Source organism: Carlito syrichta, unplaced genomic scaffold, assembly GCF_000164805.1.
Source record: "Carlito syrichta isolate Samal-C Ts95f unplaced genomic scaffold, Tarsius_syrichta-2.0.1 Scaffold307930, whole genome shotgun sequence".
NCBI lineage: Eukaryota > Metazoa > Chordata > Mammalia > Primates > Tarsiidae > Carlito > Carlito syrichta.
In genome coordinates, this window is record NW_007252026.1 from 651,520 (window position 1) to 679,216 (window position 27,697).

The window sequence follows — 27,697 nt, forward strand, 5'->3', positions numbered from 1 at the left end:
TGCGGGTTCGAGACCCACCTGGGCAACTCTACAATAAATCAAAAAATTAGCCAGGCGTGGTAGCGCTCTCCTGTAGTTCCAGCTACTCGGAGGGCTGAGGCGGAAGGATCGCCAGAGCCCAGCAGGTCGAGGCTGCGGTGGCCGGGAGCGGCCACTGCCCTCCAGTCTGGGCGACAGAGTGAGACTCCAACTCAAAAAAAAAAAAAAGATGGTGAAATATTATTTGACATTCAGAAAGGCATACCGACCAGTGTCAAAACACCTGTGTTCTCATCACTTAGCTGAAATAAAATATGGTGAGTGAGTGGAAGGGCCCTGCACACGCTCCACCCTCCTTCTCCTTCCCTCCTCAGTGGCAGCCACAGACTCAGCTTCCTCATGTCCTTGCAGCTCGTGTGTCTTGGTAGCAATCTGTTGGCAGAGTGCTGAACAGACATCTGGTGCAGTGGCAATCAGTGTTCCTCTTTTCCTAAAGAAACAGAATTACTACCTTAGGTCTTTGCTTTCTTGTCACTCTTCCTGGTTGACCCCGATTGGCCAAGATCGAGCCGTGACACATCGAGCTCTCCCCATCGGACCTTATGACCGGGGAGAGGAATGACAGTGTACTATGTTTCCGAGCCTACAGCTTTGGGTCAAGGCTCAGTTCAACAGCTGGCGTTTTTTGTCCCATTGTGATCTGAAGCCAAACTGGAATGAAGAGCCTTGATGTAAGTAATCTTGAGGCCTCGTGAATAATACTTTTTAAGATGAGTGGGTTAGGCCCAAGTCCCGGTCAAGTTTCGGGAAGCACATCTTGTGTTTCTAACATTTCCCCAACTTTTGCGTACAGTATTCTTAACTAAGATCTGTGTATAAGCTTGTCTTTTATTTTTTGTGTGAGTTGGAGTCTCAGTCCGTTGCCCAGGCTGGAGGGCAGTGGCATGCTCCTGGCCACCACAGCCTTGACCTGCTGGGCTCAGGTGATCCTTCCACCTCAGTCTTCCAAGTAGCTGGAACTACAGGCATGCACCATCACTCCTGGCTAGTTTTTTGATTTATTGTAGAGGTCCCGCCAAGTTGCCCAGGCTGGTCTCAAACCTCTGGGCTCAGGAAGTTCTCTCACCTCGGCCTCCCAAAGTGCTGAGTTTATAGGTGTGAGCCACCGTGCCTGGCCATAAGCTTGTCTTGTGAAGGATTCCTGACAGGGTTGGAGTATAGTTTAAGGGAAGAGACTTCCTCAAGTTGGTAAAGATTTGATGTAAACTACTCCAAAAAGACAAAGACAAAAACAAAATAAGGTCAATACATGGCTAATTAATATGCAGCTCCAAAAGTGAAGTGTTGCTGGTTCAGTATAATTGATTTGTATGGAACAAATAGAGACTGAGACTTTTAGGGAAAGCTAGAAAAGGGAAAATAGATGATAAAATGAGTGAGAATTAAGAGTTGTGATTGGCATAACAGTCTGGGGGCAGCTAAGAGGCTACTCATGGGATTAAATGCCTGAGACACAAAAATGTTTCAGAATGACTAGAAAATGTAAAAAACTGGCACTTGCTGTCTGTTGCATAGTGTTAATTGATGATTGACTAATACCGTCTCATCAATTTTTACAAGTTTTCAATAAAATATTCATGTATATATTTTAATATGTGGAGATACATTGTAACTTATCTGAATTATATTTTATTAAAGATTTTCCTTTTTAAAAGTAAACCAGCTGGTTATATTTTTGCCATCTTAAAAGTTCTGTTAGTTCTATAATAATTTGAAAAATATGTATGTACTAAAGCCTCTTTTGCTAAAGTTCAAGTGACCAAATATTGTGCACAATTTAAAAATTTCTTTCCTAAAACTAATTTTGTTGAATTTTCCATAAAAAGTGCAACTATGAAGCATTCTTGTGATGGTTTCTTTGTGAATGTGTCAGTGTTCTTGATCTGCACACGCCTTATAATTTAGACTTGCTTTTGTTTGGGGTTGGCAGTTCCAACTGTTAAAGCTCTTGTCTGATTATGTGGAACTCCATTTTAATGGGAGCCGCTTCTCTGCTGCATTTTTAAAAAATGGTCTCGGAAGCTTCTTACTGTGGCTCTTTGTTGGGGACAAAAGATTATTTATGCTAAAGGAAAATGTATTCCCCACTGAATTAGCTCGTGGGAAGCATAACAAGCTTATTAGTAATGCTCTCTTGTGCTTTGGCCTTTTGCTGTGGCAGAGAAAAGAGAAAATGACATCAAAAAGAACATGCTGTTGTCTTTTGCCTTCCTGCAAAGAAAATGTGGTATAATATTAGGCTTTTCAGGAGAGTTGAACTCAGGGTCAACTTTGGTACCAGAAGAAATGTTCCTGAAAGGAACATGGTGTGTGTAGTTGGCGCCATGCGTGAGGTATGTCTGATGCAACTTAGAGAAGAAAACAATGTTTCCTTGGAAAGTGACAGCATTGTAACCTTGTAGTTGTACTTTTTTTTCTTAGAATGTTTTGGTGGTGATTTACAGTAAAAAGTAGACTGGCTTATGCTGCTATAAGCAATCAAAAATTCTGGGTTTTATACAGTGTATTATTCTGAGTGTTTTTAAGATCATTAATTTTTTCCCCTAGAAACACATTGAAGACTTGCATTAACCTCATTTAATTACAGTTTGCTTTTCCTTGCAGACTTCAAGAATAGTACTTTGGAGCTAAAAAATTGCTGTTCCTCTGGTTTTTGTCTTTGAAAAATTGTTGTAGGAAAGCACTGGGTATTTTTGGTTCAGAGTTAAAACTGATGTTCATCTTTATTGCCTTGTCTAGCAGAAGAAGCTTATGATTGGGCTTGTAAATTTATACAAAGTCCAGATGACCTTATGATCTCTGTGAAGATCATATGAAAGATACTTGACTTTCTATATCAGTTGTAATACTTACATTTACATTATGTTTACAGGTGACAATAAAATTCTAGGAGACTTTTAAATGAGCTACATTTTGTTGTTAACTTTATTCTATTGGCCAGATGCTTCAAGAATTACTTTGGTACTAATACCAGGAGCTGCATTTTAAAGTGTATTGCAGATCTTCCTTTTTCAGATGAAGAGCACCTTTATGAAGTAAGAAGCAAGGATGATTATTGAATTCTCTTATAGGCAAACTATTCCAACTAGAAGAAACCCCGTTTTCGGTTTCCAGTCAGATAGGAGAGAAACACGCATTCCTAAATCTTGTCATTTGGGTCTTTTGGGGAGTAGGAAAGCTACATTGTCTGCTGGCTAATATCTTGTTCTGTTTTCAGAAAAGCGATTTCATCTCAAATAGATGACCATGCAGCCTGCAATTCAGGTAAGTGCTTTCTTTAGGGAAAAAATTACTTTTAAATTATAAGGTTAATATAATTGAATTATGATAATTAGTAAAATACCAAAATCATCACAAAATGTTTTCATTGTGACAGTGTTTTTAAGCATCACATTTTAATAAGGAGAATATTACAGTTTGACTTTCTAGTTCTGAAAAGATTTTAATTGGAAGCTTTCATTGGCACTGAATATGTGTAAGAGTCAAAAATCCCTGAGAGTCAGTGGGAAAATCTTACTTCTACTGCCCAGGGAAAAGAACTGGAATATTTCCTCGTTTTCCCCTCATCCATTTGGTGTGTGTTTCTCAAAAGAGTTTTCAGTGAAAATGAATATAAGTATTTAATTTTAGATAACTGTGTGCTATGTACATGCTGATATATGTCTAGGCATTAAGATTTTAAGAATTTTGATTGTTGTTTTTTGGTGGGGGAGGCAACTGGGTGTGATGAGATGGACAAACCGGAATCATCTTGTATCCGAATGGTTTCCAGGGTTGATGTTCGCTGTAATATCCTTATTTTTTTTTTTAAAGCTTTCTCTCTTTTGTTGCAAACAGAACGTGACTGAATATTATCTTAAAGATAAAAGTCACATTGAAGGTCTAGCTAGAAAGATGCAAGCAGTAGTAAAATTTGCTCTGGAAAATGAGAACTTGAGAGTCAAAGATTTTAGTTCTGGTCATAGTTCTGCTGCTCTGTAAGATTCTGGCAAATTATTTTACCTCTTTGAGTCTCTGCTTCTTTACCTCTCAGATGAGGATAATAGTTCTTATTTTGCAGGGTAGTTATAAGGGATCAGTGAGGTAATATATGCGGAGCGCCTACTGGAATGTATATTGCCCGGTAGGCACTTGGGAAGTTTGGTTGTACTGTTGGTTGGACAAGAAAATTATCCAGATATCAAACTGGAGATAGTACATGGGCCATGAAAGTTTCCTCCTGTCGTTCCTTCATTTCTGTCCCTCCCTTCTCCCCTCTCCTTCTCCCCTCTCCTCCCCTCCCCTTCCCTCCCCTCCCCCTTCCTTCCTTTTCTTTCTTTGTTGAGAAAGAAGGCTTGGCCAAACATTCCTTAAGTGTCTGACCCTACTCCAATCTTGGAGAGGTGGATCCAACAGGTTTCTCCAATCTACTTTCTAAATAAAGCTTCTTTTCTAATAGAAAGAAAGAAAGGAGGGAGGAAAGAAGGAAGGAAGGAAGGAAGGAAAAAAGAAAGAAAGAAGGCTTATTAAGATGACAGTGGACAACAGCCTAGGGAAGGGAATTCTTTTTCAAATGGTTAAGAACAGCTTTGCATGTGACGCCTGTACCCCTTCCTTGCTATACAGCTGTCTCTCTTGACTCTTCTGCCAATAAAGCATCCACTAGACTTCTCCTTTTTTCTTTGGGACTGAGGAGTCCATGGATTCTATCCCAAGATGTCTTATTCTTCCCCTTTGGGCCCTCTCACCCCATCTTCAATATGCTCAGAATTTATTACTCAAACCTTGTTTTGATCTGGTTGCTTCTATTTGTCCCTTTTTATTCAAGTCTCAGAAATGTCAGTAGTTTCTTGTCAGTTATATTTTCTTGATTCCTTATAAACGTTTAAAGTCACTGCCAAATTGACCATACTTTTCTCATTTCTACACTAATGGCCATGAATATTTTCTTAGTTTGGTGATTTTTTTCATAGTGGTGTCTATGGTTTCATGAAACCTTCTGTGAGCTACATTCCACAGATTCTCCTCCAAGAGTACTGCTGACATCGCTCACGGATTGCTTCTCTTCCTGTTGAATGTGAGAACTTCCCAGGATTTTCACCTCTTTCTCTGCTAACTGTATTAGACAGTTACTTAGTTATTCACACGTGCTTTGCAGAGAGGAGACATCCAGTAAATAGCTGGTATCAATTAATTTCTTATTAACTTAACACATTAAGATCGTCCTTGTCCTTCATCTGTGGTCCTCGTTCTGATTGATAAATAAGCATACAGTCTAAAAGTGAATGGACCACAGTTCTTAACCTCCTTTGTGTCATAGTCCCCTTTGAGAATCTGGCCAAAGCCATGAGTTCTCTCTGAGAAAAGGCCCATGTGTACCCAGGCCATTTTGTCTAAATATGAGCAAGTTTATGTCTCTAAGTTCATCTGTAGGTCGCCTATGGGTTAAGCTGACAATATGACAGCTTTCATCATGTTTGACAACACCCTTCATACATGCAGTTTTTGTTAACATCTAACTTTTAACATTACTATGCTACTGACTAGCCCAGGTTGTTATAAAATCTTCTGCTTTCCATAATAGGTAAATCCAGCACGTATTCTTCTCTCTAACGTGGCGTAAAGTAAGAATGACTTTTGCTCATGTTAGCTTCTCCATTTTCACTCATAATTTTTAAAAAACCACCCTCCTCACTCATGCTCATCTTTCCTTGACACCTGCTCTGCCCTTTTTCAGCTCATTGGTCAGATAACTAAAGGACCAATAGCATATTCCATAGACTGTCAAATGTAACTGATTGTAAGATGCATATCAGAGAATCATTTGCCAATATCTACTCCTTAATTATTCCACAAATATTTGTGACTGAATACTAATATGCTAAGTATTATGCTGAGTCCCAGGGTTACAAGTAGAAACATTTTCCCCATTTTTATTTTAGATTCAAGGGGCACACGTGCTTGTTTATTACACGGACATATTGAGTATTGCTGGAGATTAGGTTTTAGGTGACCCATTCCCCAGATAGTGTGAACATTGTACCCAATAGGTAATTTCTGAACCTTCACCTCCTTCCCACCTCCACCCTTATTGAAAAAACAAGCAAACAGAGAAATAAGACATACTTATGATGGGAAGAATTAGATAGTAAATCTTTGCCGTACTTCCTTGGAAATAATTGTAAGTGAATTCAGGGAAATAAATAACACCTTGTCTCTTTTCTTATTTATAGGATCCTTCTGTATTTAGGACTTCATTCCCCAATCCTTACTGTCAATTCCTGAAATAATGTCCCTCAAATAACTTCTGTTTCATTGTGTCCGTGACTGGGTACTTTTAGTAGATTTCATTACTCCTGCATGCCTCTTGTGTTTATTCATTTTCCTTCTTTGCCCAGGGATTTGGAAAAAAAATGTTTATTTTTAATTTTAGGAGATTGGAAACAGGTTTTTGTTTTTTTCTTTAAAGTTCGTCCGGATTACCTAAAATGTGGCTACAGCTTTTGATTTGGTGTGGTGAGATTTGCCCCAAATGAACCCAAATACGTTTCATATATTTTAAGGGAAAAACTAGCTGTATTTAAAAATCAGGAAAGGACTAGATTTGATTGTATCACATATACTTAATGTGATACATATACCTCATCTTTGAAGAGTTTTTTAAGCTTTTAAAGCAGTCACACAACTACAGAGTAGTTGTCAAGTGTGGCCAGAGCAGCTTGTTTGCCTGAGCCCCTTGAGAGGAAGTGGCCCGTCTCCCACTCCTGCCCAGCCACAATGAAATCATCAGAATCAGGACATGAACTTGGTACAGCACTGCCATTTAGGAGGCAGATATATTCAAGTGTTGCCAGTTGTCCCAATAATCAGAATCCTGTGCTGCATTTAGTTGTCCTGTCTCTCTAATCTTCATTAGGCTGGAACAGTATCTCAGTCTTTGCTTGTTTGTAATGACCTTGATACTTTTGAATATTCCAGGCCAGTTCTTTTGTAGAATGTCCTGCAGTCTGGATTTGCTGATGTTTTCTCGTGATCAGATTCAGGCTATGCGTCACGGGCAGGGGCATCGCAGGCAGGGGCATCACGGGAGGGTGCTGCATTCTCTCGATGCGTCCCATTGGGCAGCATACCATTTCGATGTGTCCCGTTACTGTTGGTGCTCACCATCAGCACTTGGTTACAAGGCTCTCTGTAAAATTACTCTTTTTCCCCTTGTAAAAAGTATTCTGTGTACAGACACTTAAACTTTTTAAATACAAATCCTACTCCTTGCCAACTTTTCAATTTGTTTATATCTGTCTGGACTCCTAGTTATCTGTTTTATTCCATGTGATGTAATCTGTTTCTGTCATTATTTTGATTCTCAAACTGCCCTCAGTTTAGCCAATAGAAATCCCTTGAGGTTGGCTTCTCTGACTCTGACATTCTTTGAGTACTTTGCTTTAGATGAAGATATCTCAGTCCAGCACTACAGGCCTCATTCTCGTGTCCTTGCATCTGCACTTTTCCTTTCTTCTCTGGCACTGGGAAAACAACTCCATGTATGTCACCGTACTTCAACTGTCACTGCCACCCCGCCTGGTTGGAGGCTCGGCACCCTTGGATGCTGACACCCATTCCCCTGGTGGAAGCCCTGCTTCTCCTCAGGGTTTGCCACTGTGCAAGTGTGGGGTTCACAGGGCTGTCACCATACGTGGTATCCCCTCACCTCTCTCAGGCACTGGTACTCCGTTCTAGCCACCCACTGTGAGAACATGCTGGTTACCTCATATGGGCTCAAGTACCTCTTCCTGAATCTTTCAGGAAGGGGAAGGACAAGGGCCATTCATATAACTTGGCAAAAAAGTGACTTCATGGTGACATGATTGTTTCTTTTGCAAATTGAAGAATTGATTTCATCTTTTCTATAAATAATCTTATATTAAAGCATTTCTAATTGTATTGTAATATTTTACAAGTATTGATTTAATCGTATGTTTAGGTCCGTTTTTGTTTGTTTGTTTGTTTGTTTGTTTTTTGTTTGTTTTTTTTGAGTTAGACTCTCACTCCGTCGCCCAGACTGGAGTGCAGTGACACGTTTATGGCCACCCCAGTGTCGACTTGCTGGGCTCTGGTGATCCTTCAGCCTCAGCCTTCCAAGTAGCTGGAACTACAGGAACGCGCTACCACACCCGGCTAATTTTTGATTTATTGTAGAGACGGGTCTCGCCAAGTTGCCCAGGTGGGTCTTGAACCTGCAGGCTCAGGCAATCCACTCACTTCGGCCTCCCAAAATGCTGGGATTACAGGCTAAGCCACCGAGCCCGGCCTGTTTGCTTGTTTTTTTGAGTTAGAGTCTCATTCTGTCGGCTAGGCTGGAGTGTAATGGCATGCTCACGGCCACCACAGCCTTGAACTGCTGGGCTCAGGTGATCTTTCTGCCTCAGCCTTCCAAGTAGCTGGAACTACAGGCACACGCTGGCTAATTTTTTGATTTACTGTAGAGATGAGGACTCGCCAAGTTGCCCAGGCTGGTCTCAAACCTGTGGGCTCAGGAAATCCTCTCACCTCGGCTTCCCAAAGTGCTGGGATTATAGACATGAGTCATCGCACCCAACCCAGGTCCATTTTTATTTAAAACCAGGAATTGGCCAGGGAGTAAATAGTTTAGACTTTGTAGGCTAATATGCAAAACTGAGATGTTATGTAAGTACTTATATAACAACCATTGTAAAACGTAAAAACCATACAAAATCAGGTGACAGACCAGATTGACTCCTTGGACTATAGTTTGCCACCCACTTGTTTTAAACCAAAGTACTTGAAAAATTTTTTTAAAGGATAGCACTGGATAACAAGGATAACAATTTAACATTTACAAAATGCCAGTTATACATTCATTCAGCAAATGTTGACTCTGCTATCTTCCAGGCCCAATGCCAGCTACAAAAATGTATTTTGTAAGGCAGGAATCATTAACCCTTTTTACAGCTAAGATGCTAAGGTTCTGATCAAGTAACTTGATAAACTCACTCAGCTAACAAGGGAAGGCAAAATATTGTGTGTTGAGTTGGATCCTCTTGGCTCAATGGTAGAATTCATTTGTTAACTAGAGGTTTACTTACATTGACCACAGTGCTGAATATTGAAAGCATCTGTCGTATCTAGGACTAAAAGTTTGCTTTGAACTAGTATGTTTCCCGTGAGCTGCTGCAGTTTGTATATAGGTCTGTTGCACATGGCTTATACATCATCGTTTAAATGTAGAGTGGATGATGATGTCTTGTAGCACAGATTGCGTTCATTCAGCAGACTGGCGTTTTCTCTAGGTGTGGTTTGGAGAAGATCTGCCTCTAAGTCCACGGAGTCCTCTGACTCCCAGACACGGCCCGGGCCTGGCCAACGTGTGTCAGTATGACGAGTGGATAGCTGTGCGGCATGAAGCCACGCTGTTGCCCATGCAGGAAGACCTGTCCATCTGGCTGTCTGGCTTGTTAGGTAAGGCTTGAGATGATACCCGAAACTGTGCTCTTACTCAAGAAGTGTTTATGGAGAGCCTCACTCTCTGTCAGGGAATTGTTCTCATAGATGCCAGTGGGGGATACGGTTAGGGTAAAATATTCAGTCCCTTGATCTCAATAAGCTGACATTCTAGTTGGGAGATACTCTGATTCACTCAACCTAGGGCCTTGAATAGTAGGAAATTTGAGATTTAACTGAGGAGGTCAGTGAGGTCCGAATACATTTGCATTGTTAATATTAAAATCATTTTTAAAAGTTTACCGATCTGATTATTTTAACTGCTCCCCCCCCCCTTAGTCTTGTTTAAATTATGAGATTCTGAGTGGAATATATACCATAGTTAAAATGATTGCTATTTCTGAGACATTGAGGGGTAGGGGTACAGGCATATGAAGCCTAGGGAGAAATGCCAGGTTGGAGAATGTCTGGCATCATAGTTTTTACTCTAGAGAATTGAATGAATGCTCTGAACATTCTCTCCAGAAACAACTCATTTTAAATAAATGTTTTAATGTAGAATACCAAAGTTTTTGTGAAAAGGAATATCCTAAAGGTATCTATAGTCCTGTCAAGGTCATTAAACACTCACCAAACACTCACTCTAGTTGTCTGATTATCAGGTTGTTGATTTGGATAATTTAAAAAATTTATTATATAATAATCTTTAAAGAAGGCATTTTAGAGGTGAAAGTTGGCATTTCCTGAGTATTTGTTATGGTATTGTCTTTAATTTTAAAACTGCAACCAAGTCCATCTTATTTATAGAGAATCTTATTCTTGTACAGGAAATATTAACATGCAGTGAATTTACTTCATTTTAAATGAAATGAAATTCAACTTTTTTCTGTAATTCTACATCATGAATATTTTTTTCAGTTGTCTTTCATTTAACTTGACAGTATTTGCTGTTTTAATTTTACCGTCTAAGAGTGAATGCTTTGAGTCTGATCTGATATTTGTCTAGTGTTTTCAGCTATAATCTGATTTCATTGAGTTAGATTTTATTGTTTGAACTCACTGGCTTTAGAAGAATCTTAACTTTGAAACATGCTTTTAGGTATTGAAGTTAAGGCAGAAAAATTATTGGAAGAACTTGATAATGGAGTACTATTATGCCAACTGATTGATGTTCTTCAAAACATGGTAAAAACATGCAACTCTGAAGAACCAGGGGTAAGTGAATGTTTGACAGTATAGATTTTATGTCTTGGTACATATTAATTTGTTTATGTACATTTCTTATTGTCTCTACAATGTTGTACACTTCCAGCTGGCTATGAGACTTCGAATAATTTGCTTAACCTTTTTGAGCCTCTGGAAAAATGTCCTTCTTTGTAGGATGATATTAATATTTATCTTGTAGGATTTATTTGTGTGATTTGAGTAAAGTTAAATGAGATAATGTACTGATGGTGTCTAGCATAGTACTTGATGCTTACTAGCTATCCAGTGGCTGGTGCTTCTTGAGGGCAATCATGGTACTTTCCTTGCAGGATTGTTGTGATGGTTTTTGGTACGTAGGGAGCAACTGCTGGTATTATCATTATCTTCTTTGTTTTCTCCATATATTGCCTTGGTGGTAAATTCTGTAAATTTTAGTTGAATGAATAATCATTTTTTTAAGACAGCTTTCCTTCATTGACTCTGAAGTCATGATTTGGGGTAGATAGGGTTTCTTTCCTTTTCATTAAATGTAGGTGTTTTCCAGAGTTTAGGGTCAGGACATTTACATAACATTGGTGGAAATATAAAGTGGCATCATTATTCTGGGAAATAGTGGGTGAGAGAGATATATATGTATGTATCACACTGGAAATAAAGCATATCCTTTGATACATAATTCTACTTGTATGAATTTAGTCAAAGAAAACAATCACAAATTTGTAAAAATGATAGTAAAAAAAATTAGGAACAAACTAAGTGTTCAGCAACAGAGAAGTTGTTAAAAATTGTGGTAACTAAACACATTGGAATATTATATTCATTAGAAACAATTATTTAAATATGTGATTTTCAACCCCAAAAGATGTCTATAACCTTTCATTAAGGGTACATGCACACATACACACCCAAATCAAATTGCAGAATAAAGTGTATAGCCGTGCATGGGGATGTCTCACCAAAGTGTGGGTGAGAGGATTTCAGTTGATATAAATCATTTTTGTATTTGTTGTATTGTTCAAATTTTTTTTTGCGATGATTTTATATTCTATATTCAACCGGAACAATCTCCCAAGGCTATTTTAATTCTGGGACAGGAAGGATAGACAAGGAACTGGTAATCTCCAGGGAGAGAGAGGAACTCGGGGGTAGAGGTGGGAGGAAGTCTTATTATATCCTACTGTACCTGTTGTGTTTAAAGAATCATATTCTTGAATTGCTTATTCAAGTAAAAATTTAAACCACATCAGAACAAAAAAAAAAATCCCTCAGCAGGATTATCCAAATACCCTTGGGCCAGATAGTCCAAAAACAAAGACTCTGTGAAAACTGAGATCATCAGTTTTCAAAGAACTTGAATTAAGAATGGCTAGCCACTTCCTTATTTGATTGTTTCCTCAAGAAACTTAGAACTGGACTGCCCTGATGAAGCAAATGTAAGGAAGGAAGCAAAAATGAGTGCCTGCTAACTTTTAGCATAGCAGTATTTTTTTGTGTTGAACTATGTGGAAAGACATACCATAGAGGTATGCTTTGAAATTATTAGGCTGTCATTTTTTATTTTAATTAAGTTTGCTGTGCCATTTTGAAAAGAAAGAGATGAGAGATGCTGGAGTCTACTGCTAATTTTGACCAGATTGTTTTTCAAGGAATTCTTTTCTGGAAAATACTTCAAATGAAATTGTTTTTGAAGAATTTTTACCCCTAGAGTTGTGTACTTTTTGGTTTTGTCCAATGTATTGAACATTTTTTAGTAATACTAAGATTAATAGCTAATGAAAATATCCTTGGTGCATTTTTGAAATTATTCTTTTGTTTTTTCCAGAATTTTCCAATGAGAAAAGTGCCATGTAAGAAAGATGCTGCATCAGGCTCGTTTTTTGCCCGAGACAACACTGCAAACTTCCTGCACTGGTGCAGGCACATTGGGGTTGATGAGACCTATCTCTTTGAATCCGAAGGTTTAGGTGAGTGTTGTTGTCATTGTTGTTCTTAATGTTCATTAAGATGTTTTCATATCCCTCACTTCTAATTTTTCTTTTCAAATAAGGGCTCAAATGCCACATTTTATTTTCCTAGAAACGTTTATGCTTTAAATATATGTAAAACAGTTGGAAGATCAGACGCTAAATTGCTTTTCATTTATGGTTAAATATTTCACATATCTAGAATGTCCCCAGAATACTTTACCTCTTAAATGAGTTGGCTATAAGAAGGCTCCGGACCAGCGCTTTACCATTTAATGTTTTCATCAAGAATTACTCTACCACTTTTAAATTACTGGTAATTTCTCTTTAACCAGATAATTACAGAAGTGACAGAAGGCCTAAGGATATGCACTCATAGTGTTTAGATTTACCTTGTAAATAGCAGATGCCAACTTGATTATCTAGATGGATTAATGTTTTTTGACAATTCATTTTGAAAAGACATGCTCTACTAAAGAATTAGTGACACACTTCTTTTTCCTTTAAACCAACAGAAGCATCTGTGTAGTACTAAAGTGGGAGCTGAGTTCTAGATTATATGCATATACTTTGAAAGCATTTGTATTTTTGTGCACACACGCAGAATTTATAATGTTGGGCGGGGCTGTGGGCGTCATCTGCCCCTGTGAAACTTTATCACAGATGTTGTTGAGGATTGCTGCTTGTGGTGATAATAAAAGGCGAACAGACTTTCAGCTGGCTTGATCGCTGTGTTAAAGATCCCCTGGCAGTGCAGGCCCTGACTGCCTGCCCGGGTTCAGCTGCTCCTGCTCTGTCCAGGCTATGCCTCTGGACTCTCCTGTTTGGTGCAGAGTGAAGACAGGACATTGGTCTTCTGCCCTCAGTTTGCACCTGCCGCCAGTCCAGGTGTGCTGATCATTGTCGGCAGCGGCCTTCAATTAACGGCACATCTGGCTTCCAGGGATGAAAGGGAGGAGGAAATGCTTGGAGTTCTCTAGTTTCCAGCTATTATAGTTGTTTCTGAAAGGAGATACGATTGCTGTCTAGTTCTCATTCTCCATAGAAAGCGTCTTCTGACTGTCCTGCAGGTCAGTGTCGGCCTAAACACAGCACTGACAATACCAGTAATTCATTCCAGGCTTTGACCTGATAAGCTAATGTTTTCACTTTCTAAAGTCTCAGAGATGAGCCTCTTAATTTTTTACATTTTGCTAGGAACTCAAAGCAATTTTAAGTGACCAAAATGCTATTTGAAGGTACCTCTGAGTGTTTAGAAAAGTAGACTTAATAACAATTTTAGGAAAAATTCCTTTACAGGTGTGAATTTTAAACTCAAATATAGGGTTTTTAAAAAAAATTCACGTAATTTCTTTTTATTAGATTAAGGAAAGGCAGCAGTATTTGTGAGGATTATGTTCTAAAATCATTAAGAAGATTTATTATGCATTTTGTCTTCTAAATAGCACTTAGGTACACGGTTTCTCAAGGTTTAGTTATCTAAGGATGACCTACATCTGGAATCTCAACAAGTTTCAATTTCTGCAGAATAAAACATTCACCAGTTATTTGAAAAACGTACTAGTTGTCAAAGATGAAAGCAGAATTATACCATGTATCCTAACATATTAATAGGGAAAGAAGTTATCACTGAAGTATATACACTGTTTAAAATCATTACCTACATAATGAACAGTTGTATACCCAACCCTGAACTGTACCCCACATCTTTAAAATTAAAAAAAATTTTAAATAAAATAAATAAAATCAGTTGCACATGTTTTACAGCTTTTAATGAACATTAAATATCCCTGCATAAAGTATGTACACTAACAGTAAAATCTTGATCTCATTCATCTTTGCATTGTTTTTAAGTGTGTGCTACATTACAATTTTCTTTTTTTTCACGTCTTTTTAAAAATTAATTAATTATATTTTTAATTATAAAAATGTGGGGTACAATTCAGGGTTAGGTACACAAACATTGACTATGCAGGTACCCTTGTTGATGAGGTGTGCCCCTCCTTCCCCTAGCAGTTTCCCTCAACTGCCAATCCCACCCCATTCCCCTGACAATTTCCCATTACTGAAATATAGGCTTTTTTAGTTGCTTTCAGAGAGTATACTTTGTGGATATGTAGTGAATGCTATTCATAAGTCAAAGAACAACTGTGGTTTCTCTTGGGGGAATCCGAGCACGTTATAAGATTAGGACTTGGAAGTTTCCCCGAATTTCTAAGGACCGGAACTGAAAGGCAGATGATTCAAACTACTATTGTGAGTACATTTAGCATGCATGCATACTATGATCTGGCCTTTTTTTGAGGATGTCTGTTTGTCTTTACATTTCAGTTCTTTTGAAGATTCTTTTATTTTTATTTTTTAAATTGTGTCAAAATGCACATAACAAAATGTATTATCTTAACTGTTTTTTAAGTGTATTAGGGTTCTTTAATAGCATTTTAAAAATTGAGATACGCTGTGCATCACATAAAATTCATAATTTTAAAATGTCAGAGGTTTTTAATATATTGAGTGTGTGGTGCAATCATTACTACTGTCTGATCCAAGGACATTTCTGGAAAACCTATAACTATTACCAATGAATCCCAGTTATTCTCTTGCCCCCATGCCATGGTAACCACTAGTCTCTGTTTCTATGCATTTGCATATTCTGAACATTTAATACAAGTAGGATTATATAATATGTGGACTTTTGTGTCTGCTTCTTTCACTTAGCACAGAGTTCATTCATGTTGTAGCATATAACAATACTGTATCCTTTTTTATGGTAGAAGATTCCATTGTGTAGATATATATATTTCTTTCTTTCTTTCTTTCTTTCTTTCTTTCTTTCTTTGAGAAAGTAGGATTTATTGAGAAGACAGAAAAGCTCCCATAGTGGGAGGGGATCTGAGGGGGTTTCCCATACCGTATTTTTAAAATCCATATATCAGCTGATGGATATTTGGATTGTTTCCACTTTGGGCTATTATGAATAATGCTGCTTTGACCATTTGTGTACAAGTTTTGAAATGAATGTGCTTTTGTTTTTTTGAGTTGGGATCTTACTTTGTTTCTTAGGCTAGAGTACAGTGGCATGGTCACGGCTTGCCACTGCCTTGACCTCCTTAGCTCAGGGGATCATTCTCTTTCAGCCTCCTAAGTAGTTGGGACTACAGGTGCATACCATCACTCCCTGCTAATTTTTAAATTTTTTTTTAGAGAAGAGTCTTTATGTTGCTCAGACTGATCTTGAACTCCTGGGCTCAAGTGATCCTCCCACCTCTACCTCTCGAAGTCACCGTACTCAGACTGAGATAAATGTATGTTTTTAATTCTCTCAGGTATTTACCTAGGAGTAGAATCGCCAGGTCATATGTAATTCTATGTTTATATTTTTGAGGAACCGCCAAACTATTTCCAAAGTGACTGCACCATTTTACATTCCCACAGCAGTGCACAAGGGTTCCAGTTTCTCTACATCCTTGCAGATATCTGTTATTGTCTGTTTTTTGTTTGTTTTGTGTTTTCATGATAACATCCCAGTGAATGTGACGAAGTATTTCATTGCGGTTTTGATTTACATTTTCCTAGTAACATTGGATATCTTTTCATGTGCTTATTTGGCCATTTGTATATCTTCTTTGGAAAAATGTCTGTTCGGATCCTTTGCTCATTTTTCTAATCGGGTCATTCATCTTTTTTTGTTGACTTACAAGAATTACTTATATGTTTTAGGTACTAGACTCTTATCCAGTTTGATTTCAAATGTTTTCTCCCACTCTTTGGGTTGTCTTTTTACTTTCTTGATAGTATCCACTGATACATGAAAGTTTTAAATTTTAATGAAGTTTAATTCATCTGTTTTTAATTAGTTTGCTTGTGCTTTTGGTGTCATACCTAAAAATCCATTGCTCAATCAAGGTCATATATATTTTTAACTTATGTTTTCTTTTATGGATTTTATAGTTTACCTCTCACATTTAGGTCATTGATCCATTGTGAGTTAATTTTTATGTGTGGTGTGTGGTAGATATGCAGTTGTCCCAACACTGTTGAAAAGTCTGTTTTCTCCTTATTGAATTATCTTCGTGCCCTCGTTGAAATTACTTGTACATAAATGTATGGGTTTATTTCAGGACCCTCAGTTCCATTCCACTGGTTTATATGTCTATCCTTACGCCAATAAAACGTTCTTAATTACTGTTGTTTATAGTAAGTTTTGAAATTGGGAAGTGTGAGTCTTCCAACTTTGTACTTCTTTTTCAAAATTGGCTTGGCTAGTCTGTTTCTCTCGCAATTCCATATTAATTTTATCATCAGTAAGTCCATTTCTGGAAAAAATTGCTGTTGGAATTTTGATAGAGACTGCATTGAATTTGTGGTTCCATTGAAGGAATGTTGTGTTCTTAACAGTTATTTCCCAATCCATGAACATGGTGTGTAATTTCTTTCAACAATGTTTTATAGTTTTCAGTGTATAAGTGTTACACATTTATGGTTAAATTTAATTCTAAGTGCAGTATTATTTTTGAAGCTATTGTAAATGGCATTATTTTCTTAATTTCATTTTCAGATTGTTCATTTCTAGTGTGTGCAGCTAATTTTTGTGTATTGAGGTCATTTACTACAACTTTTGCTGAACTTGCTTATTAGCTCTAATAGTTTTTTTTTGGTAGATTCTGTAGGGTTTTCTATGCATAGGATTTTGTTATTTGTGAATAGAGATAGTTTTCCTTCTTTTCCAATCTGGATACCATTTATTTATTTATTTTTGCCTAAATGCCATGACTAATTCCTTTAATACAATGCTGAATAGTAGATAATGGTAAGATAATGGTAATAGATAATGGTAAGAGTGGACATCCTTGTCTGTTCCCTGGTCTTAGGAAGAATAGTTTCAATCTTTTACCCTGTAGGTAAAAGATTGGCTCTAGGTTTTTCATAGATGTCCTTATTTCAGACTGAGAAATTCCCTTGTATTCCTAGTTTGTTCATTCTTTTTTATCATGAAAAGATGATGGATTTTGTCAAATGCTTCTTCCGTGTCTGTTGAGATTATTATGTGTTTCTTTTCTTCTGTTAGTAGTGTATTGTACTGGTTGATTTTCTTATGTTGAACTAACTTTGTATTCCTGGTATAAATCCTACTTGGTCATGGTATATAATCTTTATATGCTGCTGGATATGGTCTGCAAGTATTTTGTTGAGGATTTTTATATCTACATTCATAAGGCGTATTGATCTTTAGTTTTCTTTTCTTTTTCCTTTTTTCTGAGTTGGAGTCTCACTCTGTAGCACAGTGGCATACTCATGGCCACCCCAGCGTTGACTTCCAGGGCTCAGGTCATCCTTCCACCTCAACCTTCCAAGTAGCTGGAACTACAGGCACACGCTACCACACCTGGCTAATTTTTGATTTATTGTAGAGACGAGATCTCGCCAAGTTACCTGGGCTGGTCTTGAACCCGCAGCCTCAGGCAATCCACTCACCTCAGCCTCCCAAAGTGCTGGGATTACCGAGCCCCACTAATCGTTACTTTTCTTGTAATGTCTTTATCTGGCTTTGGAATCAGGGTAATGAATGCTAGCAACATAGAATAAGTTAGGAAGTGCTTCCTCCTCTTCTGTTTTTGTAAGAGTTTGAGAAAGACATTAGCACACCATCAAATGCTAAAGATAGTTTAAAATAAAATTGAGGTGACACATCTCTTTTAACAGTATCTCCTGTTCAGAGATCTGAAATACAAATAACTTAATATCAACTAAGCCCCCAATTGTTTAGACTTAAAATGCTATTACAAATAAGGGTCCATGGTAAATGTTTATTCTCTTCTTGTTAGCTGTTTTTTAAAAAGATAATTTATGGAAGATAATAATATGTAGAGAGAATAAAAATGTCTTTTCTGCATTTTCTCCAGACAAGTAAATTCACTGTCTTAATTATTCTTCTCCTTGTTCCGTTCCTCCTCCTCCTCCTCTTCTTTTTTCTTTCTTTCTTTTTTTTTTTAGCTCTCTTCCATCCAGAAATATATTTGTCTGTTTAATTCATATGCTTAAAATATGTGGTCTTGTTTTCCAGTTTTGCACAAAGATCCGAGACAAGTGTATCTTTGTCTTCTGGAAATTGGTCGAATTGTGTCAAGGTATGTATACTACAGTATTTCAGAATTTCAATATTATAAACACTTTTTAAACTATTTCATTTCAAGTTAGGACACTATTTTCTATAAATAAAAGAAAATAATTTTTGACTGAAATAAAGTCCTATTTTATCTTTCTTTTTGTTCCTTTATTAACTTTGTTTTATTTGCATGACATACATCTACATTGCTTTCTTATATAGCTTGTCTTCAACTTAATATTAAACTGTGAAAATGCTTGCTTAAATTTTTTAGAGTAGGAATAGGATCTTAAGGCAGTTTGAGGCAAAGCAAGTCCTCTGAACCCAGAGAGTCTGATAAGAAGGCTGAAGCTTGTGTCCTTCATACCTACTTCAGCGCCACCTTTACTTGCCAGCTGATTTTATTTTATTTTTTTGAGTCGGGGTCTCACTCGGATGCCCAGGCTGGAATACAGTGGCATAATCACTGCTCACCACAGTCTCGACCTCCTGGGCTCAGGTAGATATCCTTCTCTCCCTGCCTTCTCAGGAGCTGAGACTATAGGCATGCGCCACCCTGCTAATTTTTAAATTTTTTGTCAAGACAAGATCTCCTATGTTGCCTAGGCTGTTCTCAACTCCTGGGCTCAAGTGATCCTCCCACCTTGACCTCCCAAAGTGCTGGGATTACAGGCGTGAGCCACCATGCCCAGCTCACCAGCTGATTTTAAAGCTGCCTTCCAGGATCACAGCTAAAATACTGGGAGCATCTAGTAACCCAAATATATGCAGTGATGTGAAGAATATAATCTGGATTTTGGCAATCTGTGAGACATTAAAAATAAAATATCTACCTTGATATACAGAGAAGTGATTGGGTCAGTTTTGCTTGAATGATAATATCTCTGGTTGGTTTTCAGATATGGGGTTGAGCCACCGGTATTAGTAAAACTTGAGAAAGAAATTGAGTTAGAAGAGACCTTGCTTAATACTTCCGGGCCTGAAGATTCCATCAGCATTCCCAAATCGTGCTGTCAGCATGAAGAGCTGCATGAAGCTGTGAGTAGTCGCCACACTTCCTTTTGACTGTGGCACTTGAGGTGTCCTGTGCCACCCCCACCTCGTGCCTTCTACTTTGCTACGGGGGATGCTGTGTGTCCAAGAAGGTGTTTCTTGTTCAGAATATAAACCAGTGCTATCTTCCACTCCCTGATGAGTTCAGGGCGCCATATTTTAAAGGAGATTTGTTATTGCTTGTGTCTGATGAGGAAACAACATGCAGCTGAGAAGTGGTGGGACAAATAGGCTTGAGCCCACCATGAAGAGCACTACAGGCTCAAGGATTCTTTTTTTAAGCCGGGTAGTATTATAATCTGATTTGCAAATTTTAGTGATTATGCTTATGATCATGTAGAGGTTATATTGGTTTTGTGGTCAAAAGCCAGGCATAGGATGATGAGAGCTTGACCTTGAGCAGCAGTAGTGGAGGGGGAACAAAAGGAACGGAGACGAGACATATTTAGGAGGAATTGTTAGGAGACTTGACAGGAGTTAGTGACTGGTTGTGAGGGAGAATATCAAGGATGATTTCCAAGGTTTCTTGTCTTTTCTTTTTCTTTTTTTGAGTTGGAGTCTCACTCTGTTGCCCAGTCTGGAGTGCAGTGGCACATTCACGGCCATCCCAGCTTCAACCTGCTGGGCTCAGGCGATCCTTCCGCCTCAGCCTTCCAGGTAGCCAGAACTACGGGTGCACGCTACCATACCCAGCTAATTTTTTGATTTATTGTAGAGATGAGGTCTTGCCAAGTTGCCCAGGCTGTTCTCGAACTCGTGGGCTCAGGCAGCCCTCTCACCTCGGGCTTCCAGAGTGCTGGGATTACAGGCTTGAGCCACTGCGTCCAGCCATTTGTCCGAGGTTTCTAAGTCAAAGGTACACGGATTCTTAGAGGGTATAGGAGAAGGAAGAGTTGTGAGCGAAAATTGATGGGGCTTTTCTGAGTATTCTCCCTTGACGGATTGTATGCAGACTTGTTAGATGATGGGTCACAGCGGACAGTCTTGGCTTTACCTGTTGGTTATGTGGAAGTTACTAGAATTGCTACTGCTCAGGCTGCAGGTCTTCTGCAGTGGTGACAATATCAGCAATGGAGAAGAATTGAACATTGGACACTTTCTGCTTTGACATGTTTAGAATGACCCAAAGGTTTGTAGCACTTTATAAAAGTGCTTGATGCACCAAGCTACTTAAGAAATAATGTCATTACTAACAAATATTTAGAAAGTATTTTAATTGTTTTGTTCAATGTAATAAAAGGCAATAGTAAAACATTTAGATAGCCTTGCAAGACAGATGATGTCAGCTTGAACAACGCTTTTGTCAGGCCAAAATATATTTACCTACCTTACATTACTGATAGATACAATGACCCGTGACTATCAATATGGAAACAGAAATAATGTAATAGGTAGAAAATAAAATTTATTTTGAGTTTCATATAACCTTAAAGGATGATAATTAAATAAAAAGGAAGTATTGGGGAAATATTTTTGTGAAGTGGGAGACACAGTGTGTTCATTTCCCTATTAAACAGAGACCATACAAAACCTGACAAGAAAAACATTTCCAGTAGATAAATGGGCAAGGACTGTGTTCACACAAGAAGAAAGTACAGCGTTGAAATTTGCTGATAATTAGGGAAATTAGATTAAAACAGCCATGAAGTACTTTTTGCCTGATCAGCAAAATTCTTTAAAATTTTGAAACCTGATGCCAATAAACTCTGGTAAGCTATACTTAGGGTTTGCAATTGGCAATGGAAAATGATGTAAACTTTTTTTTTTTTGAGTCAGAGTCTCACGCTGTCACACACAGCCACCGCACCCTCCACCTGCTGGGCTCAGGCAATCCTTCCGCCTCAGCCTTCCAAGAAGCTGGAACCACAAGCGTTTACCACCAGGCCCAGCTGATTCTCTGATTTATTGTAGTGATGAGGTCTTGCCAAGTTGCCAGGCTGGTCTGAAACTTTTGGGCTCAGGCAGTCGTCTTGCCTCCACCTCCCAAAGTGCCGACATAAGGTGTGAGCCACCGTACCTGACTGAAAATGATGTGACGCTCTAAAAAATAAATTGAAAATAGGCAGTAAGAACTACAAAATATTCCTTTTCCATTTTTATTGTAGTTGAAAAGGGGAAAAAGCATAAATGAAAATGTTTATTGCATTATGATTTATAATGGTGAAAAATGAAGAGTAATATGAATACCGTCAAATGGGGTAATGGCTTGGTAAATTAGAATTCGTTATCTTAACAGAGTAATCATTTTATGTGATCATTATGACAACTATGTAGCAACAAGAAAAATGTTTTTTTCTTGAAAAATGTTTGTATATATGGACAAACTGTACAGAAACGAGAATGAGAATAGTTGATAGTAATGCAGTGCTTTTGTGGATGATTTTTTTTTTTTTGAGCTGGAGTCTCACTGCGTTGCCCAGGCTTGAATGCCGTGGCACACTCACGGCCACCCCAGCATTGACCTGCTGGGCTCCGGCAATCCTTCCGCCTCAGTCTTCCAAGTAGCCAGAACTATAGGCACATGCTACCATGCCCGGCTAATTTTTTAAAATTTATTGTAGAGACGAGGTCTCGCCAAGTTGCCCAGGCTGGTCTCAAACCCATGGGCTCAGGCAATCCTGTCACCTCAGCCTCCCAAAGTGCTGGGATTACAGGCTGAGCCACCGAGCCCAGCATGTGGATGATTTTAATTTCCATAGTGTGGTCATTTTAATTATGTAATAAATAAAACCAGAAGAAAGCAGTTCTTGTCCACAGCTCTTATACTTTTAGGCTCACTGCCTGTTCTGGTTGAAGTCTAGTGCTGATTTGTACTGCTCAGTATAAGTGGTATTTGGACTTTTTAAATCCCCCCGCCTTTCCCTGGTATTTGGATATTTTAAACAAGAAAAATAGTGACTGCTTACATCTGTGTTCTTATTATGAAAACTAAGAGGAAACACATTTCTCCAAATATACTTGTGCTACTTGGATATATTCAGTATCCACCTATACATATGTGATCTTCAGATATCTGGGGGTCATGGTTAATAGAAGGATCAGTTATTATCTGATTCATCATTTAGGGTCCTGTTAAGGTATATGCAACTGCAATTCTGTATACTTATGAAATTTTTACAGACAGCAAGTTGTGACTAGCAGAAATGTCTCCTTTCAAATTATTTTGGTTAACCAAGTATGATCATGGTTCTAATAATTATAAGCGCCTTCTCTTGAGTTCAGTTTATTTCTAACTCTTTTATACGTGTGTGTGTGTGTGTGTGAACGTGGATGCACATGTGCACATATACCCAGGATGCGAACAAGATAAACTTGATTGAAAGACTTATGAAAGTCATTTCTACTTGTTTATAAGTACTTTTTTTGTTAAATGAGTGACATAGAAAAACAAACAAATTCTGGACCTTTCTTATGAGACCTTAGTGAATCCACAAGAGCCTATTCATTTTGGGTAGATAATTAAGACAATCATACACCTTTCTATTTGTACTCAGCTAAATTAGGCATAGCCGAAGAGATTTCTCTCACATCATGCCTAAGATCAATTCATTTATGAATTTTTATTTAGATATACTTTGTGTGACGATAACTGAGAATAATATTAATGACTTTGCTTTTTCAAAAATATAATTTTAGGAAAAGCCAAATATTTTCTACATTGGCTGATGTTATATGTGACATTTTTTCAATCATAGATCTTTCAACAAATATCTTCATTTAATCAGTTTATTTTAATTTCCATGTTTATGTATAGAATTTTTGAATTTCTCCTCATACTGCAGTTCTGCCATTTAAAAAATATTTACTGCAATAAAAAATTCTGTGTGCTCCGTGAAGATTGAAGTAAGGTTTCTGCTCTGACTCCTGTCTCCTCAGCAGATGACTGAAACAGAGCAAGCGCTTTGAGAAAATGCTTCTTAAACTGGAATTTTTAAGACTTTAACTCAGCCTTGGGTGAATATGCCTCTGCCTATTTTAAAATAACTTTAGAAAAATCTAGATATTTTCCCCACAGTATTAGCTTAGGTTATTGTTAAGGGCCAAGTCTTGATTTGACTAAATCAGGGCTTGAAACAATTCCAGCATAATGATGAACTCAAATGTTTCCTAAAAGTCAGTAAGGGCTGTTAATGGACTTCACTGCCTTACATGTGGGAAGACTTTCTGCAGCACTGGCATCTGCACCTGGACAGAGGTGGCATCACTGCTGCTTTTATGTTAGATCAGCTGTGTCTAAGCTCAGCATTTGTTAACAAGCAGATGGAAAGAGATAGTAAATAAACTGCCTTTGGATCTTTTTTTAAAAATTACAGATAATTTATTTTTTATTTTAAAGATGTGGGGTACAATTCAGAATTAGGTGTACAAGTTGTCATCATACAGGTAAAGTTTGGACCTCCCTTTGGTCCCCACTTTGCCTGGTTTTGAGGTCAGGTATGCTTATTAATGTTATATGCTCCCTCCCCCCTGCCCCCAGCACTTTCTGGCTACTGCCAACCCCTTTCTGATAGTATTATGGTAAATGTTTAGGGTTTGCTTATGAGTGAGAACATGTGGTACTCAGTTCTTTGTTTCTTTATCTTTGATTTTGATTTTCCTGGTATCAAATAACATCGTGTTTTAATTTTAAGCAAAATGCTTTCCGAGACAAGTACTACATTTTGTTGTTGACTTTGAATCCCAGGTTACGCATATTGCTGAGGACCCTCCCTGTAGCTGCTCACATCGATTTTCCATTGAGTACTTATCTGAAGGGCGATACCGACTTGGGGATAAAATACTCTTCATCAGAGTAAGTCCATGGTCTATATCCTGTTTGCCCACAGCTCTGGTTTTGACACTGGGCTTACTGCTTTACCAACCTCCTTTTGCCCCCCACCCCCCTCTTGCTTTCTAAAATATTGGTATGGAAGGTGCTATTGCTAGAGTAGTTTTCACTGTATAGGAAAATTATGCAGTGCTTGATCTCCTTTACACAGCAAGCGTAGCTTCAGGAAGGCCAAGGCTATGTAGACAGTGAATATAATTGGTGGGGGGGAAGCCTTTGTACACCTCAGGGAACTGACTTCATTTTCTGATTTTCTAAAAAGGAATAATTTCCATTATAAGAAGGAGAAAAAAACATCTAATAAGATTGAGTATCATTGTAAGAAAAGGAAATAGAAACACTGCCATTTATAATAATACATACTTTGGGCATTAAGCTTCAAATCATCTTCTCATGGACCCAGCATTAGGCTGTGAGCCAGTATGTTCATTTTTTTCCCTTTGTCCTGTCCACAGTTGATTAATTGTTCCCTCTTGGTATGGAGATTGAAATTTCACCTGTTCAGCATTCTTTCTGCTTCTGCTACAATGCAAGAACTGTTGACCAAGTGTGGTGTCTTATGCCTGTAATCCCAGCTCTTCAGGAGGTTGGGTGGGAGGATTGCTTGAGCCTAGGAGTCTGAGACCAGCCTAGGCAACATAGCAAAGCCTCGTCTCTATAAAAAAAAAAAAAATTAGCCAAGTATGGTGGTATGCCCCTGTAGACCTAGCTACTTAGGAGGCTGAGACAGAAGGATTGCCTGAACCCCAGGAAGTCAAAGCTGTGGTGAGCTGTGATCCTGCCACAGCACTCCAGCCTGGGTGAGACCTCAACTCAAACAAAAAATAAACCCCAAACTGTCTTATTTCCAATTTAGGAAAATAATATAGAGGTATTTAAAAACATAATTTTGCCATCTATATTTTCTTCTGTTTCGTACATTATCATCACCTCCCCATCCCCACCCAGAAACATCCACGTGTACTTTCTTGCAATTTGCTTTCTTTTCTAAGGCAGTCTAACGTGGTGGTGCCCAGAGCAGAGGACTTAAGTTGCAAGGTGTGGCCATCTCGTGTAATTGTGCCGATTTGCCTGCTGAGTAGTCGGGGGCCTGAAATCCAGCTTGTAGTGTGTTGGCAGAGCCAGGGCGTGTCTCAGCCCCACAAAAATGCCATTTAGTGAGCGGCAGCTTAGTGTACTGGAGGCCAGGCCAAGCTGTATGATTTGGGACAAAATCCTTCATCTCTCAGAAGCAGAGTTTTCTCATCTGCAAAGAAGAATTAATAATAAATTATACTAAAGTGTTTTAAAGATTAAATTGACATAATCCATAAGACAATAGTTATTAAACTGTAAAGTACAATCACTTTGGCCTTTCTTCCACATTATTTTTCTCTCTATTCTGAGACACTTTTTTCCTGTAGGTCTCTGTTTCTCCTTTTCTCCTTCCCCTTCCTTCTCGCTTTCCTTTGTTCGGTATTCAACTCTTCATTGAATGATATTGCCCTTGCAATTCTGTATATTGATAACTTGGATTTTTAGGGTGCAAGTTACGTGTAAGTATCTTCCTTCCAAAACTGGATGCCTTTGCATTGTTAGTTGCATAATTTTGTACGAGTTAAACTTACTATATTAATAATGCAAGAAGGAGACAGTCAGTTTGTAGTGGAGCTGTTGGCAAATTGTCTGAATTTCATGGACCACAGACCTCACGACTGTGGCTGCCCATGAGCTCTACCTGTAAACCTCCCCATTTTACAGCTTTACTTTTTGCTCTCCTGGGGACAGATGCTTCATGGAAAGCATGTCATGGTTCGCGTCGGTGGAGGCTGGGATACTCTCCAAGGATTTCTGCTGAAGTATGACCCCTGTCGGATATTACAGTTTGCTACGCTAGAACAAAAAATTTTAGCATTTCAGAAAGGAGTCTCTAATGAAAGCGTACCTGATGTGCCCGCCAGAACGCCTCAGCCCCCTGAAATGAATCCTTTGTCAGCAGTTAACATGTTTCAGAAACAGAATTCAAAACCTGGCATGCCAGCTGGTGTTCCAAAGAGCAAGGAAAAACAGGCACGTCCGCCAGGTGCATTGCTGCCGGCATCCTCCCCGAGAGGAGGCAAGCTGGGCTCTGTGTCGGTCCGCCCTAAATTCCCAAGTCCTCCAGCTGCATCTTCTCAGCTCAAGCTCAAGTCCTCAAAAGGCGTAATGAAGAAACCACATGGGCCCTCAAACAATGCAGCGTCTTCCTTTGCTTCTTTAAATCCCACAGGCAAAAACACTTCCTCACCAGCTCTATCAAGAACTACTCTGTGTGTATCTGAGTCAGTGAGAAAATGTGTCGCATCCCCCAGTACTCCTAAGGCCAAGGTTCTTCCAGCGCCAAAGCCAAGAGATCTGCTAAATAAGTGTTCTGGAAAAACCGAAGCAAAGTTTTTGAAACACAATCCTATTTCTTCCAGGGGCGATCCAGTATTTCACTTAGCTGCACATTTAAGTTCATCTGCCAAGTGTCCCAAGCTGCCTAAAGAGAATATACATGTAAGGACCAAACCACCTCCTTACCCATCTTCTTCAAAGACATCAAAACCCAGTTCTAAAACCGTAGACACAGGGCTGGGAGCACAGTCTCAGCCACCTGCTGGAGCCCCGCAAACGAGGCCAGTCCCGGCACAAAAACTTAAACCGGCCTTGAACTTAAATCAGCCAGTTCCGGCATCCTCAGCTGCACTGAAATCGAAAGATAAGAGTACAGGTCCAGTTGCCAAAAAGCAGCCTCAGAGTAACAGCACGTGCCAGAAGCCTGGGCGCAGCCACTCCAAGTCTCCTGGCCGCACCCCACTGTCCACCGTGAGCCTCCCCCAGTCCCCCGCCAAGACACAGGCTGGGCCGGAGTCAGCACAGATGGCCATGAAGGGCCCGCGTTCAGCCAGAGGGCCCCCTAAAGGTGACAGAACCCCAGCTTCAGCCAGGAAACCACCCTCGTCGTGTAAGGAAGCAGAGAGTGGTGATAAGAAACCTACTGCAAAGAAGGGTGATGACGACCATTATTTTGTCATGACGGGAAGTAAGAAACCTAGGAAATAA

General features: G+C 38.8%; 1 protein-coding gene across 1 annotated transcript; it reads left to right on the plus strand.

Annotated features, from left to right (window-relative positions):
• The first annotated feature begins 1,997 nt into the window (after nucleotides 1-1,997).
• Nucleotides 1,998-27,697, plus strand: GAS2L3 (growth arrest specific 2 like 3). The gene is made up of 9 exons (XM_008064695.1): nucleotides 1,998-2,345; nucleotides 3,257-3,303; nucleotides 9,327-9,495; nucleotides 10,577-10,692; nucleotides 12,506-12,647; nucleotides 18,712-18,775; nucleotides 19,653-19,791; nucleotides 24,491-24,598; nucleotides 26,402-27,697. The coding sequence occupies exons 2-9, from the start codon at nucleotides 3,280-3,282 to the stop codon at nucleotides 27,695-27,697; spliced, it is 2,058 nt and encodes a 685-aa protein (XP_008062886.1). The 5' UTR covers nucleotides 1,998-2,345; nucleotides 3,257-3,279.